The sequence below is a fragment of the Stegodyphus dumicola genome, chromosome X2 (assembly GCF_044657685.1).
Source record: "Stegodyphus dumicola isolate Sdum_Otavi_A_Nest chromosome X2, ASM4465768v1".
In the NCBI taxonomy this organism is placed as follows: Eukaryota; Metazoa; Arthropoda; class Arachnida; order Araneae; family Eresidae; genus Stegodyphus; species Stegodyphus dumicola.
In genome coordinates this window covers 126,240,076-126,258,751 of record NC_140781.1, presented here as the reverse complement: position 1 = coordinate 126,258,751, position 18,676 = coordinate 126,240,076, and the positions used below count along the sequence as shown (strand labels likewise).

The 18,676-nt window shown below is 32.0% G+C and overlaps 1 protein-coding gene across 1 annotated transcript in view; it reads left to right on the top strand.

The window, feature by feature from the left end:
- The window catches only part of LOC118192663 (larval cuticle protein 16/17-like), a 239,232-nt gene that overhangs the window by 5,509 nt on the left and 215,047 nt on the right, over positions 1-18,676 (top strand). The window contains exon 2 of the mRNA XM_085809030.1: positions 7,640-7,764. Coding sequence (XP_085665156.1) covers positions 7,747-7,764 — 18 coding nt within the window. The 5' untranslated portion in view covers positions 7,640-7,746. The remainder of the gene's footprint in view (positions 1-7,639; positions 7,765-18,676) is intronic.

Below are 18,676 nucleotides of genomic sequence, written 5' to 3'. Positions count from 1 at the left end.
ATAATCTGAAGAGTTTTTGGTTTAAAAAAATTAACTATTAAATAATTTTGTAAAAATAATTTTGAGAAAAGTGCACATTTTTGTTCTCAAGAAAATTTTAAAGTTTCAGTTACAGTGTCGACAAATCAGGAACCCGTTAATCTTGACGATTCACTGAACGTGAATCAAGATACAATAGATTTAAATATTATTCCATTTGAAGATTTTAAGGACAGTGACATAATTTCTTGGTTAGCTTATTTTAACAAAGTCTGCCAAAATAAGGATGAAAATTGGAAACTTCAAAATATTTCTCGTTACATTAAGGGAAAAGCCCTCTGGCTCTATATTAAAAATTGCCATGCTCTAAAAACTTATTCAGAATTTGAACAAATATTAAAAGAAGACTTTATCGATCCCACCTTAACTACTTTCGACGACTTCGCTAATTTAAAATATAACGTCAGAGAAGACATCACAAATTACTTTCGAAAGAAACTTGAAATGGGTAAGCGGCTTAATTTGGATAAATAAATTATTTTAGAAGGTTTGACAGATGGTTTGCCAACGAACTTAAAGTCTTTGATGATTGTTCAAAGTCCTGCTGATCGGATAACTTGGCTAGAACAAGCCCACAAACTTCGACAAATTCATGAATATAAAGATGAAAATTCACAAAATTATAACAGAGATAGGAATAGTCAACAATTCAAACAAGCTAATTTTCGAAATAATAATCGTCAGTTTGTTGATAATCGACCCAATGCATCTAATTACAAATCTCGCAGTTTTCAACAAATTGGAAATAAATCTAACAGCAATATCAACAACGGAAAGAAAGTTGTAAGTCACCATACTAATAGTAATTTTGACGGTATAGTCCCATCACCTTGTAGAATATGAACCAAAAAAGGGATACCAAATTGTTATCACTGGGCTCAAATCTGCCCATTCCGAAATGAGAACAACGAAACTGAAACTAATTCTAATGTGGAAAACAAAAATTCGGGGTCTGATTCTTCGGGAATTTGACAACTAAGAATTAAGGGAGTTTTATCCCATGGCAGATCAGTCGACTGTGTCGTGGACACTGGCGCGACATTGTCTATCATCTCAGAAAAATCTGCAAACAATTTACAGTTAAAAATTCAAAAGGTAAAAGGTATTAAAATTAGGCAAACTAAAGGAAATTTTTCTATTGATAAAATGTGTAGATTACAAATGAAAATTGGAAATATTATTAAACTAATTAACTTGTTAGTGTTAGATACTAATTTAGATTATGTTCTTTTGGGTTTAAATGAATGTAAATTATTTGAATTAAAAATTGATTGTAGTAATTTAGTGATAACTCAAAGAAATGAAAACATTTCAAATTCTGTGAGTGTAAATAACAGAGTTTCTTTGCATGTACAACTTGATCAAGTACTTGAAGAAAACAGTAATGTAATGCCATCGGTTAAGACAAAACCTAGAAGTAGCATCTCTGAGGTAATAAGTGTTGATGAAAATAATATATTTAATGAAAATAATGTGTCTAAAGGTATAATAGTTAATGAAGGTAATAAGTCTAATATTATGAAGTTTAATGATAAGATGTCTAAGGTAACAAGGGTTAATGTAAATAATGAAAGTAATGTAAAACTAAAAAGTCAAAAAAGTGATGTGAAAAAAACAAAGTAGTGAAATAACAACAGATTCAGAGAGTGTGGAGGAAGAAAACCCTGAATTAATTAAATTGTTAAATAAATATAAGAATGTGTTTTCCAAAAATAATTATGAAGTAGGTAAAATTAACATTGAACCACAACGAATTAACTTGACTTCTGATTTGCCTGTCACTTTAAGAACTTATCGAACTTTCCCTAAGGAAGAAGAAGAAATTAGACGACAAATTGATCAATTATTAAAAAATGGAATTATTAAAGAAAGTAGTAGTCCTTATGCATCCCCAGTAACTTTAGTATTAAAACGTGATGAGGGCAAAAAAAACCAGAATGTGTATTGATTATCGTAAGTTGAATGCTTTAGCAAAGACTGATGCTCATCCCCTGCCCCGGATAGACATTTTGTTAGACAAATTAAGTAATGCAAATGTTTTTTCTACAATAGATTTAAGATCAGGGTTTTGGCACATTCCTATTCACCCTGATGACACTGAAAAATTGGCTTTTATTACAAATTTTGGACTGTATGAATGGCTAAGAATCCCTTTTGGCTTCAAAAATGCACCGGCTATCTTTAACAGAGTTATTAAACGCATCCTCACTAAAAATAAAATTCAATTTGCTTGTAGTTATTTTGAGGACATAATTGTTTACTCTTCTTCCAAAGAACAACATCTAGAGCATTTGAGTGAATTATTTGAAATATTTATTCAAGAATGTATTAAATTGAACCAGAGTAAATGTGTCTTTGCCAAAGATAAAATCAATTTTCTAGGTTATGAAATTAGAAAGGGTAAAGTTACCCCAGATAACCAAAATATTGAAAGTATTAAAAATTTGAAATATCCAAGTAATGTAAAAGAACTACAAAGAGTGTTAGGCAGTGTAAATGTTTATCACAGATTCATACCCCTAATTATGCTAAATTAAGATCTCCTCTAAATAAATTATTGAATAAAGAACATAGCTAGAATTTTAAGTGTATTCTTGACTATGGAATTTTATTATTACATATATATATAAACATAATTAAATGAGAAAAACACCAATAAAATATTTTAAAATTTTTAGTTTCAAAGACTTATTTTTAGTTTTAAATTTTTAGTTTCAAAGATGTATTTGAGTTTTTGAATTACAAATTATTCTCATGTCAGACACAATGTTGGAAACCTGAATTTTGATATCAGATGCAGCATCAAGTATGCTTCTCTGTTTGAATTTTGTTGCAGCGCAATGCAAAAATTTGTCGTGAGCAAATACATGTCTTGAGCAAATACGTCAAATTTCAAAAGGAAAAAACTCCAGAGAAAACTAACACTTTTAAAATTCTGAAAGTCAACTGAAACACTTTACTTCTAAGTGCTGAACAGAAGTATTAACCTGCATTCTGCATGCATTTCATCAGTAACGTCAGGCATCAGATGTTTTTATTACTAAATTTATTGCGCGCAACACATTACTAAATTTATTATTGCGTCACATTACTAAATGTATTGCGCGAGCGTTTTAAACCACTTTGTTTTATATGTTGTCTCTTTAACATTATTTTAAGAGATGTTTTAAATTGTATTAAATACATAAAAGCAGACACCGTTTTGTTGTTCTCTAACCTCAGTCTCATAACTTTTCGTAGAAACACTTAGTGATTGTTTACGGAACACCATGTTAATAGTTTGGAAATAAATTAGTTTGAGAAACACGTATCCAAGGCTTTCAAACAAAGATTTTACGGTCATAAGAGGCATAAGCAGAGCTTCGTTGTTAGCAACCATACTTGACTACTTCATAAAAACTGGTTTAAATATTTTATATTAATGTATTAAATACATAAAAGCAGACACCGTTTTGTTGTTCTCTAACCTCAGTCTCATAACTTTTCGTAGAACACTTAGTGATTGTTTACGGAACACCGTGTTAATAGTTTGGAAATAAAATAGTTTGAGAAACACGTATCCAAGGCTTTCAAACAAAGATTTTACGGTCATAAGAGGCATAAGCAGAGCTTCGTTGTTGGCAACCATACTTGGCTACTTCATAAAAACTGGTTTAAATATTTTATATTATTGCTCTAACATTTTGACGTTATGCAAACTTAGTACAAGAAACGACCAATCAGAGCGAAGCAAAGACAAACTGGCATTCGGTCGATGGTTTTTCTGAGTCAGCTGCACATTTATGCATGCGCAACTTTACCTTTTCTGATTTGCTACGGCTTAATTCCTCTTGTACAGGTGTGTACGGATTTAAGGACTTTTACCCTTTAAGCTACAATGCCTTATGACTGCAAACCCATTTAACCGAAGGTTACTTTAAGTTAAGCTATTTATATATGGTGAAGCACACGAGAGCTATCTAAGTGATGGTAAGGACGCCTTTGGAAACAGCTTTGTAAGGAAAACTGGCTAGTATTAATCTAATGCATGGATTAGGTTATAGCTATCCGCTTTAGGGAAAGATGCCTTTGTGAAAAACATTTTAAGAGAAACCGGGTCACTACATGGGAAAAAAAAAACCATGCAGGAGTCCATTCATCGGGATTGAGACCCGGAGAAACTATCGATATTTAGCGGTCGTTGGTGGGGGTCGTAACAAATGAGAAAAGCTGCGAATACCACCCATGAAGCCAGGTTAGGGTTGAACTCGGATTAAAACGCCAGTATTCAGCGGCATTAACCACGAAGTCACTGATGGGGTATTATATTGAAAAGCTGCGTAAAAAATGAAATTCGTTTTGTAGTTTTGCTTTCGATAAATTAGTTTTCTTCATTGTCCTTTTTTTTATTCAGTTTCTTTTTCAACTAAATATTAAGAATAAATTAGGGAGTTTATTTGTTAAACATTAAAACACTGTCTCAAGAAGAAGAAGAACTGACAACTTTATGTCTCGTTATTTATACACTGTAAATCAGACAAAACAAGAGGAGAGAATTTTTGAGCCCATATGCTAGTTATTCTTATACTCTAAAACTATTTTGGATTTTTCAGAATATGTGCTATTAACTGGAATTTGCTTAGTTGACAATTTTATATGATGAAAATTCTTGAGCAAGCTTATGTCGTCTCTAAAATAAAAACCTACTTACAATGCGCAAAAAATATCAGGAAAGTTGGTTCCGTAAAAATGGAACAAAATTTAAAAAGGAAAGATTAAAAAAAGTTTCGGTAAAGTTAGAAAAACTTTGCTTTGTGGAGATATGCTTGAAATGTGATAACTTCCTCTCCGTAGAATGGATTTCGAATTTCAGGGCTGTGTCAACAAACTAATACAATGAATAACCCACTTATTTGATTTTACAGTCTTCTCGCTTTTCATCTGTGGCGTTTAGGGGCTATTCTATTCGTACATATACGATATCAGATTGAAGGATTGTTAATATGCCAATGTGGATGTCAAGCAAAGTTGTCTCGCTAAGGTAATCCAAACATTATATCCGAGACACTGTATTTTTTACGTAATCAAAAACGAATTAACCGTCATTTTTCTTCTCGTGAACTGGTTGAAAAATTGTTTTCGTTAGAGCGCTAACAAAATCAGATGTAACGATAATAAACATGATATGCGAAAACACTTTTGGATAACATTGTATTTTCTGAGTACAGCATACAACATTTATTGCTAGAAATATTTTATTGCAATATTTATTGCATTTATTGAGTAATGTAGGAGAAAAACGTCTCCTACATTATTCATTTTTTCTGGTGAGGTAATAAATAGTATATATATGGAGGTCTAGATTCCACAGCATAATGAAAGCTGATTCATCTATTTTGTTCACTAGGTTTATACTAATTAAATGATGATAAATATGCTTTCTTAAAACAATAAAAACTATAAAGATTGATCTCACTCATCGAGATGGGAAATTAGTGCAGAGATTAAACTTAGGTACCCGTTCTTGGAAATGAAAATTCTTGATTGCAAACTAGTATAGTAGTTTGCTTTTTACAACCACTTCAATTATTAGAAACTCTACGATTTTAAATCATTTTACTCGTTTAATTTCACTTAGCCAAGAAACACTATTTATTTATTTATTTGGGGAAGTGTAATATATCATGTTATATGCTCATACATGGCGTTTATGTTAAAGGTGATATGCATTAAAATCTCAGCATTCCTAAGCTTCATTCCCATAGGTTGTCTCCATTCTACAGAGGGTAAAAAAATATTGGCAGTTGCCTATAATTTATCATATTAGCTAATGAAGGAAATACTTGACACTTTTAGCTGGACATAAAGAACGCAGGAGGTAATAAACATACAAAACTAATGACAGTTTCATTTTTAATATACTTTTTACACAAAATATACAACAAAAACGTAAATTTGTATGTCAAAAAAGAATTGGCAAGATCATACAGCAAAAATGTGGGAACAAAATTTAATACTTTGTATTCATATTATTTGCATTTATAACAGCTTTTTTTAAATCTATTTCTCATAGAAAAAACCATTGTAATATTGGGAAAAATCTTGGTTGTACTATACTGGCAATTTGGTGCCATTCTTGCAGGAGTATAAGCTTAAGTACACGAAATTTTATATTTCCTGACTTCTAGGCTCAATAAATTTTCATAAATTTTTAATTGGATTTATGTCAGGTGATTCACGCGGTGTCTTTAACTGGCAAGGAGCGTTATAAAGTAACTACTCCCAGGTGAGGTTCGCTGTATGCTTAGGGTCATTGCCATGTTGAAACACAAATGATGTTCCTAAGCTAAGAGTTGGAGCACTGAATTTCAAGTTATGGCGCAATACGTCAATGTACGTACATGCTGTCATAATACCACCAATGAAACACATATTACCATCTCTGTTTAGGGGGGCTGTGGGGGGACTGCCATACAGCCCCAAACTACGGCGCTCTCTCAGCCATATTTCACAGTCGGTGTTGAATGTTTTTCCATTTCGGAGCTTGGCTTTCTCCAAGCATACTCTGAAGCCATTATACTCCATACATACTGTGGATCCATCTCTTCCGAAAATGTTAATCTTCGATTCGTCGGGGAAAATAACTCTGTTCTAAAACTGGTCTGCTAAATTTATATGAGATTTTGCAAAATCTAATCTCTTTCTCCTGTTTATTTCTGAAATGAAAGGTCTCTTTCTAGTTGGCCTTCCATAATAACTTCTTTCACGTAAAACATTCCATACAGTCTATACACTAAACGTTTTATGCGAAGTTTTAGCAACATCTTTGGCTAACCGGGGTGCACTTATTTTAGGGTTTCTGTTAACTTCTTTGAAAATGCCACGTTTTCCCTTGCAGAAAACATTTTAGGCCGTCCACTTCTAATCTTATTTTCCGTCGATCCTGTCTCGTTGAACTTTTTTACAACACTTCTAACAGTAAATAAACTTATGTTCAGATGTATTCCTATAGCGCGATACGTTAGAGCCCTCATTTCGGAGCTAAATAATCATGTTTTTAACATTAACGTCCAACCCTTTCGACTTCGAAACCATTTTATCACAGTATTAGCAAAATAACATTTTAAAAATGCACTGCAGACTTTATACTAAGAGGGTTTCTTATCAGTCTAAACACGTGACCTTAACAATAAAATTTGCATAGCAGTTAGAACTTTGCCAATACTTTTTTGACATGCAAATTTATGTTTTTATTCAATATTTTGAATAAAAGACACATTAAAATGAAAATTTCACTACATTTGTGTACTTATTACTTCCTATGTTTGTTATATCCAGCTAAATCTTTCAAGCATTTCCTTTATTAGTTAATATGATCAATTATAAGCAATGCCAATACTTTTTTCGACTAGCGGTGTTTAGAAGTTTATGTCAATGTTAAGCCAGTAGAAATCCAATTTTGTACTTTTCCCGAGGCTAGTCGACAGAAACGCTGTTATGCGCTAGTAATAGAAATGCTATGAGAAAATGCTATTGAGTGTTATTTGCTTAATGATATGTGATTAAAATGTTGAGCCCAAGAGCACTCAGTAAATTATGACACTGCTGTATTTTCTTACAGCTGTTCTCCAGCCTCATAGAAAAGAAATAAATTGACAACATTAACGAGTTGAGCGTCTCACAGCTTATCAGTTAACTTCAGTGCTTCACAAATTCCTCAGGCTATCTATGAATCCAGTGTTAAAGGTGAGTACTCATAAAAGCTCTATTCTAATTAAAGGTGAGTACTCTATTCTCAATTTTACTCTAGTATCCAATATCTTAAACCCAGTTTCAACACTTTATTATAAAATAAACTGTGCGTTAAGCGAGTTTAGATAAAGGTTTAAGACTGACGATGTTTTGCTTTTGAATAGATTTAAATGCATCAGATATTAACAATATTTTCAATTTCCGTTGGGCTCTTTAGGATATAACTAAGATCATCCCACAAATGTAAACTGTATATTTTGTTGCACTTATTATCACTGCTACAGTAAGCAATAAAACGAATAAAAAAGGATTTAAAATTCTTCTTTTGTCTTGCAAAAATAATGCGGGTCCCGCAGTTATTTATTCACCCGAATATGTATTATTCCAAAACAAACCAGAATTTAATGCTTCAGCGAAAAATAAACGTTCAGTTTTAGAGAAAATAAACTGAATGCACAAAAGCTGGATCTCACGAAACAATTCAAATGATAATGCGAAAAAATGCAACATGAACAAGCAAAAACTACTTGTAAAAAAATAAATTAGCTTTTTTATATAAATAGCATCGTTAAAACATGAGGATGGTAATAAAACAAAGAAAAATCCAGCTGCGGAGTCTTTTTCTTTGCCTTATAAAATTTCTATTTAACAGGAATAAACTCGGGCATATCTTTTTTTCTTTATCGTTAGAGGAAAGTTTGAAGAATACGTACTTGCTTAGTATTAAATCAGCTCCTAGTGTACTTCGATAATACCTATTTAACTGCAAGTCGATTCCCAAGCATTTCAAAATTGTTTTACTTAATTAATATTTAATGTGAAATCTGAATGTAAAGTTAATTTTAGTTTTTGTGCTTATATTATTTTCTGCTTTTTATGTACTTGAGATCAAAGGTATTAAAAATAACTTTCACGTTTGTGAAATATAATGGACGTGTTAGCTTTGAAGGCATAATCCGCCAAATTCATGAATTTCCTACTTACACTTTCTATACAAACAATACATACTGGAGGTCATTTATTATAATTTATTCATTTGCTAATTCATCGTGATAAATGTTATAGAATATATAAATACACCTTTGAAAGCAACTGCTATTTTATTCCTGTTTTGCACTTATTAAAATGATCTGTCACATAAATTAAATTATTCCGCAAGGTACTAAAGAATACAGAAATAATCATAAAGAAAGTTTTCACTTGTTATCCAAAACTCGGTATTTTAAAAGATTTTGCATAAAAATCCTAGTTTTCATCGATTAGACTAATTCAGTTTTCTGTAATTTCTTCTTTTCTGTTTACGAATCAGCTTCTTTTTCGTGTGTATGAAAACTTAACTCGGTAGTATAAGATTGCTTCGTGGTAATATAGACTTTAAAATGGATAACTGACAAAGACTTCATCCGGAACACGTTCCTAAAGAAAAGCAAATGAATCGTATGAAAGAAGCTCTTTGAAATTTTAGAAGCTATTAGGAGATAAAGTCAACAACTTTGGTAATGTAGAGCAAGAGGGCTTGTTTTCAGCTTCATTTTCCACTTGAAACAAAATCTGACAGCGAGTTATGTGCACTTTGCCTGAACAACTTGAATATGCATGAAATTGAAGCCATAGATGAAAAATCCATTAAGCAGTCGTATAATAGCTAATGGATTTTATTTCAAGTACAAAAGGACTCTTCACGAGGAAAAATACTTAAACTAAATCTGAAACCATGAAGAAGGGCCATTCTAGTTTTGAATAAGAGCACTTTGGTTGGGGACAATATCCGAAATAAACAGCTTAATGATTGGTAAAACTTCAGCCATTGCTAGGCGTTTATTTCAGCTGAAAAGGCTTAGTTCATTTCAGAGGTCGTAGTAAATGTATGTTTGTTCCTGACGCCCATTTCCGAAAAATATACCGAAGCCCCTGGTATAGGAGACCTCTGGTTTTTATTTACTTTGAACTACAGGACCTTATTTTTCGAACCCCTTTTGCTAGAAATCCGAGTCAACCAAAAAGAGGGTCTATATTTCAAGTTGTTTAATATCTTCGTATATATTGCAGTGATAGAATGGATTAAAATAATCAATGAAAGCTATGGAATCATTTTATAGCTTTAAATATCTGTAATTTTTACAATTTCATTTTATTTATTGCAGTAGAATTTCAGAAGAAATCAGAATGAATACTATCCTCATATTTTTATTTTCTGTTTCGCTTATTTAATTGCTCTGTAAATTGTGTAGTTAACAATTTCAATTATATATTTGTATTTTATGTTTTAAGCAAGCTGTTTGTGTGAAATTTGATCTGAAATGTGATCATAATAACATTTTCCTGGGGTTGAAAAGAAAAGTTTGCAGTTTGCGTCTAACACTGAAAAATCATATCTGAAGCTCAACTTAAATGTGACATAAAAGAATTATCGGAATTGAATATTAGAATCCTCCATCACTTCTTCTTGAAACTGGAGGATTATAGTCTCAAAAAAGCAAGTTCTTACAGACATAATACGCAGTCTTAAACAATGTTAAAAAAACTGGAAAACATCTATTGCAAGAAAATTATGAGTGGCAAAGTTTTTTGAGAAACTTTAAGCGGTGAAAAAAGCTTGCTTTTCCAATTGTATGAGTGGTTTTCCAAATATTTTTAAGAATCAGTCGCAAATGAGATAAGGTTCCAAAGACTTTCTTCAAATTTCATTGTAAAGTAAATTTTCGAACAAATTACAAGGCAGAGGTCGTAAGAACGTTAGAAGTCCTAAGTTTTCTTATTTTTTTCCGGAGGAGGGGGACGAAGGGAATTGAATGCATTTAACAAAATATGGTAAACAAATTTCCAAATGTCCGAATTTGTATACACTGAGAGTCAATAATTTCTTTTCTTCGGCACTTAACATTAAGCCTTTTTTAACATAAATATTAATATTGCTGTAAACAGAGTAATTTGGGAGCGAGGAATCTTTTAACATTTTTAATGCTCTAGTAGAGAGTCACCACTCGGAAGCTCCAAATAACCAGATATATGAGCTAGCTGTTACATAATGACTGCAAATGGGACGAATGACTTTTGTTCTTTACAATATTTCTTACCATTCTATTTTAATGTTTTCCTTCGTTGAAATGCCTTTTTGAAGGCCATGTTTGTATTTACCGTATATCCTCGAGTATGCCCCCTTTATTAGCTTATTTCATTATACAAAAGTCGCGAGAAGAATATGAGAGTAATTTAATTTCCAAAGAACGTGCGCACACTAAATATAACAAATGAAAAGTAGTCATGAATAAACTATTAATAACTATCACATTATCATTTCTTTGAAAGAAACTCACATTCCAATAAGAATATACTGTAATATTAACATTATAATATCTGACGTAATTGAGCTGGACATACCACTCAGAGCGCTATGCATTGAGCGGCTTGCTTAACTTGTAAATCCCCAGGGCACCTCACATGAAGGATTCGTAACCTCACTTCCCAACAGAGACATCAAAGGAACAAAGTTGAAGGGTGGGAACAATGAATGATCAAACACAGTAGTACTTAAGGCTACACCGAGCTGGAACATTTATAATAGAATTAATCAGAAATCCCATGTTGGGAAGGTTTCTTAAGTGTGAGAACACCTGACAGGTTCGAATAGCTTAACAAAGAATCTGCGCAAAATACGTTTCAAATAATAAATGTAAGGGAAAATAAAATGGATGAAACGCTAATACAAAAACACAAGCACAAATTGAATACACTGAATAAAAATAATCAAGGGAATACAGTTTTCCAATAAACTTGCTCTCAGAAGGAAAAACTATCTACAATAGAGGAAGGGGAAAATTATGCGAATAGTTTTAGTTTTCAGAATCTAGCTCTAAAATGTTAGGGAGGGAGAATACGCTAGGAAATACGGTATATGCGACATCTCGCATTTAAGAGATTGTTTCTTAACTTCACCTTAAAAGAAAATATATTTACTTAGTTATACCTTAAAATATAGCATTTAGACGATTAATTGTCGTTATAATAGAACAAATGCAAAAGTTCAAGCTCGTACATCTAAAGTCGTTATGCCGTTTTTTTAAATCGCTTTCAAAGGTAATTTAAAATGCGCTACCAAATTGCATTTTGGGCCTGTTACACATATATATTCTTACCTTGTTTCTTTTATAATTATCAGAGACCCCATGTTTCTGTTTTACAGGCTTTCCATTGAACACCAAACATGTACAAAATAGGAGCTATTATTTACATTCTTATGGGATTATTTTTATGGATAAGCGACCCTAAACACAATGTAATTTTAATTCCGCTTATTGCTCTAAACTCTCTGTCGGTATGAGTCCCTTCAATCACTTTTACTGGATTTCTGGGATCAAAATATTTATTTAAGTGTTTGGAATTAACATAGAGACTTAACGAATTTAACAAGACTTATTACTATAATTAGAAAAATTGTGGGGAAGAATAACAAACTTACCTTAAGCTTACATAAACTGCGTGTGTCTGCTAATATCGGCAGGAAAAATTATTTACATCCATTATTTAAATACGGATTATTTACAAAAATTACTTGCACACATTTTTAATAGGAATTATTTACAAAAATTGTTTACATACATTTTTTTTAAAATTTTACATATTAACGTATTTATTTTAGTTACTACCTGAATGGAACTGATTTTTAACATAACTTGCTTCCGTGTGAAAATAATAATAGTAATATTAATAACACATTATTTAACTGCTTACTGCAAATTACCTGCGAGTAGTTAAAACCGCAAAACGATCGTACTTTGTCCTAAGTTTGGTTCCTGGAACAGGAACAGGTAAGTAGTGTGTCGGTATACCAGAGTTTTCCCATTGGTCATACACGTTTAGTCTAACCGTCGTAAATTTGTAGCGCCGCCCAAATTTTGATGAAGAACATCCCCGGGAAGAATCGATCCAAGAGTCTCCTACTTGTATTCCATTACCACCAAACTACTTCAGTGGACTTTCGGCTTGTTAATATTTTAAGTACTCCCATGCCGCACAGACAGTATACATTTACAAACATTCATGCCTTCAATGGAATTCGAACCTGATAATACGGCAGCCAACATTGCTAACCCCTATACCGGTTTGGACGGGTTGGTTCTCTGTAAGGAATCTTTCCCAAAAAACCTTGATCGCGTTTTCTAAGGATTGCTTAACATTTTATTTTTTCTTTCTCGGATGTTTTCCGCTATTATCAAAGGTAAATCACTCTTATTTTTAACATGATGAAATTGAATTATTCCGTGCTTTGTAAAAGCATAGGTGATCTTTTCCTTTTATTGTCAAAAAGTTAATGAGTAAATTTTCTTTTTTCGATTTATGAGGGTTATTAATTTCTTCTTCAGTAAGTCTCCGTTTTTCATTTCATTATTTCCTTCTCAGCAGTGTCTGTTTTATAATGTATATTTAAGAAATGTGTTTCTTATAAACATTCGTAATATTACATTGCATATTACAGTACGAAATGAAGTTTCAGTGCGGGATTTGAAAGCTTTTACCGACAGGCATGAAAAAGAAAGTGGGAAATACGTGAAATATTAATATTTTGTACTTTTTACTTCCACAGCTCGAAAAATAATGAATCGCTGCTAATTTTTCAATTTCAGTACTGAAACTGAAGACGGTTAATAGTGTTAACGTTGAGGTCTGCATAAAACTAATATCAGTCAGAAGGAAACAAGTAATACTATGTCTGAAAAATTATCAGCGTTTTATATTATAAAATAGTTATCATAAATTGCACAAGGAAAAGACTTTTTACAAACTAAAATTAGAATTTTAAAATAAATGGTTGTATATTCATTAGGTTTTTTTTTTAAAAAAAAACAAAAAAAAGTAAAAAATCAGTAACGCCTATGCCCAGATACAAATACCAAACTTTCCGATTGTTAGCCGTACGTACTTCAGCTTACACCACAAAACCACTCGGTAATTAAGGAGAAAATACTTTATATTCTCCCCCATTAGAGTGTCGACTGGGAAGGAAGGGACCTAATTTCCAACTCCTGGTGGTGATAAATTATTGCCCATCACAGTTTAGTTCGGCCTTCATTTGTACATTCATTAGACATTTTGAAGCAGGAAACAAATTTTTGAAGCAGAACGAAATTCAATGATGCCTTCGCCGGGGTTCAAACTCCGAAACTCCCGATCGCTAGCCGCAGGTGCTTCCAGTTACACCATGAATCCACTAGTAGATAAGGAGAAAGAAAATACCTCACAGATTTTTCTTCTTCTTTTAAAAATTTAAATTTCGTCCTTTTTCACAGGAAGATTTATACAGTTGTAGGAAAGGAGCATAATATTCTACGTTTTCATCTACAAATTACCTAATTTTTAGATTGATGAGAGCATAAAGTCGTATTTCTGTGTCCTTAGAACGATTTTCGATGTCTTGAGAAGCAGTAAAATTACCAGAGATTTCTGGAAAGGAAACAATTGTACAAATGAGAAGACTCAGTTTCCGGTGATTAAATGGGCTGACTGTTTAGGGTTTTCAGGGTTTTTCCCACATGGTACATGAATATGAACAAATTACCCGTAGAAGGTTCTTTCTGAAAACGTTCCTCAGCATGCATAGTATATAATGCTAGTATACGTTGTATACATAAAATAACATGATAATACTTGTTAATTACAAATAAATGTTTTAGGGCCCATCGCTTGGCATTTCATTATCAGGGAACGTAGATGATGTTTCTTTTAGTCTAATTATATAGTCTGTATTTAATTTTAGATTATTATGGTATTTATTATTTTAGGTATTCGTATTTCTTTAACGCTCCTTGATAAAGAAATGCTAGAAATCAAAGTTAGTTACTTTAAAAAGTCAGAATAATTACTTTACAATTACTGAACGGACTATATTTAATACAAATGAATTCATTTATGAAAGAGTAAGCTGGAGCTAGATGGGTTTGGTTTGGTTTGGTTTATTTAATTACGGCAAAACGCTCTAAGGTTATCTGCCTAATGTAAGAGATGCCTTCGTGGAGAACCTTCTAAAGGAAATTGGATCGTATACTTGTTACACATGGGGAGATCCCCGAAAACGCCCATGCAGCCAGCCTATTCGCCGGATTCAAAACTCCAACCGAACTACCAGTTTCAGTAAGCGCTCGGTGGCTGCTGGGCGGAGCTAGATGGGACATGTTGCCGAACGGTAATGTGTTAAATGAATAAATAAAAAATATCTCTAAATTTTTTCCAGCATATTTTCCATCTTACTAAGTGATTTGGGAACAGGGTTTACAAAATAAGTTTGAACTACAAAATGCAACCAACAGAAATTTCTTGCAGATACCAACATTAAGTTTTGAGATAAAAAATAAATTAAATTTTTTTTTTACATTATTGTTGTTATTTTTAGGTATGTTCTGATAAATATTTAGCAAGCGAAATTCAAAATTTAGTTTAAATAGTTTTTTGTTAATAAACAATTTTCATTTTACAACAAAAAAAAATCTGGCCCTTTAGTTATTTTTTTATTGAGGATTCGGCCCGCGTGCAAGGTGCAAGTTTGAGATCATTGGTCTAAATCAAGGGTTCTCAACCGACGGTACGCGTACCGCTGGTGGTATGCAAGAGAAAAATAGGTGGTACGCAAGGGCAGCAAAGTATTTTTAACTTTTAAATTCAAAAATTAAAACCCCAACATCCCGATCGAGTTTTCTTCTCTAACACTTGTAAATTTATGCGATCTGAGCTTTGTTTAAGAGTGGTGGTGGTAGCAGTATTTTCTAGTGGTGGTACTAAAGGTCTAAAGTTTTGTTTAGATGGTACGCGTTAGTCAAAAGGTTGAGAACCGCTGGTCTAAATAATCAATAAAAAGCGAAATAAAGCAATTTCTTCCTATGCATTTACGATTAATAGTATATATTCGTTGTTGATATTAGATGATATGGAAACAACAGAAATTCGGTAAATAAAATACAGAGATGATATTTTGAATTGAAAGGTTTACATTTTAGAAACATACAGAACTTCATGTATTAGATACCAAATGCGATTAGAAAGTATATGCGAGTTAAAAAACGGAACACTTAAGATATCTATGTTGTGTAAATTAACCATACTTGTTGTCAATTCATCATAGTGAAATAGTGAAATGATAAATCGTCAAGCTTTATACATACAAATTATAATACAAATTTCATTTATAACAGTGAGGGTTAACACTTTTATTTCTTATTTCATCATACGGAATAAGTTCCATATTGATATTTCGAATCCAAAATCTTTAAAATAGTTACGTACTGTGTTTCATCCTGATTAATTCAAATGAAATTTGTATATATATCAAAATTTAATTATTAATTTATTAATTTCCTATTTAGGATTATCTCCTAGGAAAGGAAATGTAAAACTATTGCAAACTGAATTAGGAAGTGTTAAGAGGACTATGTTAAAACTATAAAACCGGTAATAAACTTAAAAGAGTTTAAAATTTGTAGGGGTATGCATTAAAATCGCACATTTTAAAAGAATAGTACATACATAAAAATAAGGTATAGTACTTACACCATGCACAAAAAAAGGGACATAGTTTTATATTTCTCGTTCTACTAGACCGATTGTCGAAATTTAACTAGCGTTTTCCATGTCTCGTAAGCCGCGACTTGGCATACTATATTTATATATAGCATTATTCTAACACAGGTATTTTGGCACAAAATCGAACTTTTTCAGAGATAACATATAAATTTTTTCCATGTTTCGGATCTGCGACTCAAATTATGCCCAAATATTAAATTTTGTAATTTTTGGTGAGACATTTATGTAGAAATTCAAAAATTTATCTTGGAGCATTTTTTTTTTTTTTTTTTCAGTTTGCGCCAAGAATAATTCACTTGCCGAACTTCTTAATTTATAGCAACCTATTTCTCTCTCCTCTTTTTTTTTCATTGTACCGACTTTACCGGCCGAGCGGTAAAGTCACTGAACACTGGTAGTTCGGTCTGAGGTTCGAATCCCGCGAACGGGCTGGCTGCATGGGCGTTTTCGTGGTTTTCCCCATGTGTAACGTGTATACGAGCCAGTATCCCTTAAAAAGTCCTCCACTAAGGCATCCCTCCCCTTAGGCAGATAGCCCTCGTGTTCTTTGCCATAATTCAATACACCAACATCATTGTACACGAGCGGAAAAAATTTCGTCGTTCATACTTTCAAGTAATTTTAACAAAGTATGTAAACCACATTTGGCGTTATTATTGCTTATAAATTATGCCAAATTTCAAAACGTGCCAATCTGTAAATTTCAGGTATGTCTTAAGAAATGTTGAATAAAAACACTCTATTTTTTTGCAGGTATGCTTAGAAATACTTCTACTTTAAGATGATGGTAAAAATGTTATAAATTATAATTCAAAAACTTGGCGAAAATTTTATAAAAATTATTTTAAAATGCAAATTTAAGAAATAAATCATTAAAAATGGGCGAATTTTATTTGGAGTGTATATAATTTCGAAATGTGAAAGGAAGAATCAAATAAGTTTAATAAAAAAGAAGATATTGATAAATATATACCAAATTCAATTAACATGGAGAAGCTAAAATTTTGAAAGCTAACGTTTTAAAAACTACTCGTACCATTTTTACAAAACTTAGCACTTTGGCATAATGCGAGCCGTAGAGTCGAAATATGAAAAAAAAAATGGTAGGCTACTTAAAAAATCCGTTTTTTATGTCAAAATACCTGTTTTAGAACAATGCTGTATATAAATTTAATATGTATCCTATGTCGCGCTTTCGAGACGTGGAAAACGCAAGTTAAATTTCGACAATCGGTCCAGTAAAACGGGAGATGTAGAACTGTCTTTTTTTTTTTTTTTTTTTTTTTTTTTTTTTTTTGTGCAAGGTGTACATAAAAAAGCAAATAAATTATTGCTGATCTCCCGGAATGAATATATGCATATATATACATATGTAAGATAAAAATTACGTAAATTAGCTTTATAATTCAATTTAGCAATAGGCTCTAAATTCCTCATTTTTAATTTGTTTATTTCGTCTTTCTATTCTAAAAAAATAATAATAACATTTCTCTACTGCTCCATTTCTAGATTAATCTAGGCCACAGAGCTTGCGTAACACTAATGACTTAGCTTATTCGGAATCTAAACTTTGAGAACTGAAACCTTTCTAACCTAAACCAAATTCTAATAGACTCACATTGGATAGTTGCGCACTTCGCTTGTACCTCTGTTGCAGCTTGGAACTAATTTTGCTACGCTCTTTTCCTGACGCAATGTTATTCAAAAATGTAAATATTCTGGAAATTGACACGATTAGAGTCCAAGTGAATTGTTGCCATAAATGTGACTTTCAATAAAAATGGAAGATTTTGTAAGATTCTTAGTTAAATCAGTCTTCCTATGTTTCTTCATCTCAGTGTTCCCACTTATTCAATACTTCTAAATTTGTTTTCATTTCATATATATAATATATATGTGATGTACCAGCTTTTGTCCGAAATAAATAGATTGGTGAAGAATCATAGATGTAGTCGTAGCTTAAATTATCAGACGATAAGTTTAAAAAACAAGGATCCATTTATTATTATTCAGGAGAAATAGCAGTTACAAAATCAGATATCCGAAGTAAATAAAAAGAATTACTAATAACTTTTTGTATGAAGTTTACTGCATCGTTACATTAAAGAAAAGACGCCGATATTCCTTTGCGAGTCCTTTTATAGCCTCTGGAAAGGCGAAGCTTCTAAGAAATGACGTCGGCCTCGTCAGCCAATCCAGTTCGCTTTAAATATTTCCAGAACATTCTATAACTGTACGTGTAGAAAAGGCGGGAAAAACAACTTGACTACGGGGCTGTGGATTTAATTCCACGTACTTTCAAATAAGACACCGTCGCCATTAAAAAATGAAAAGA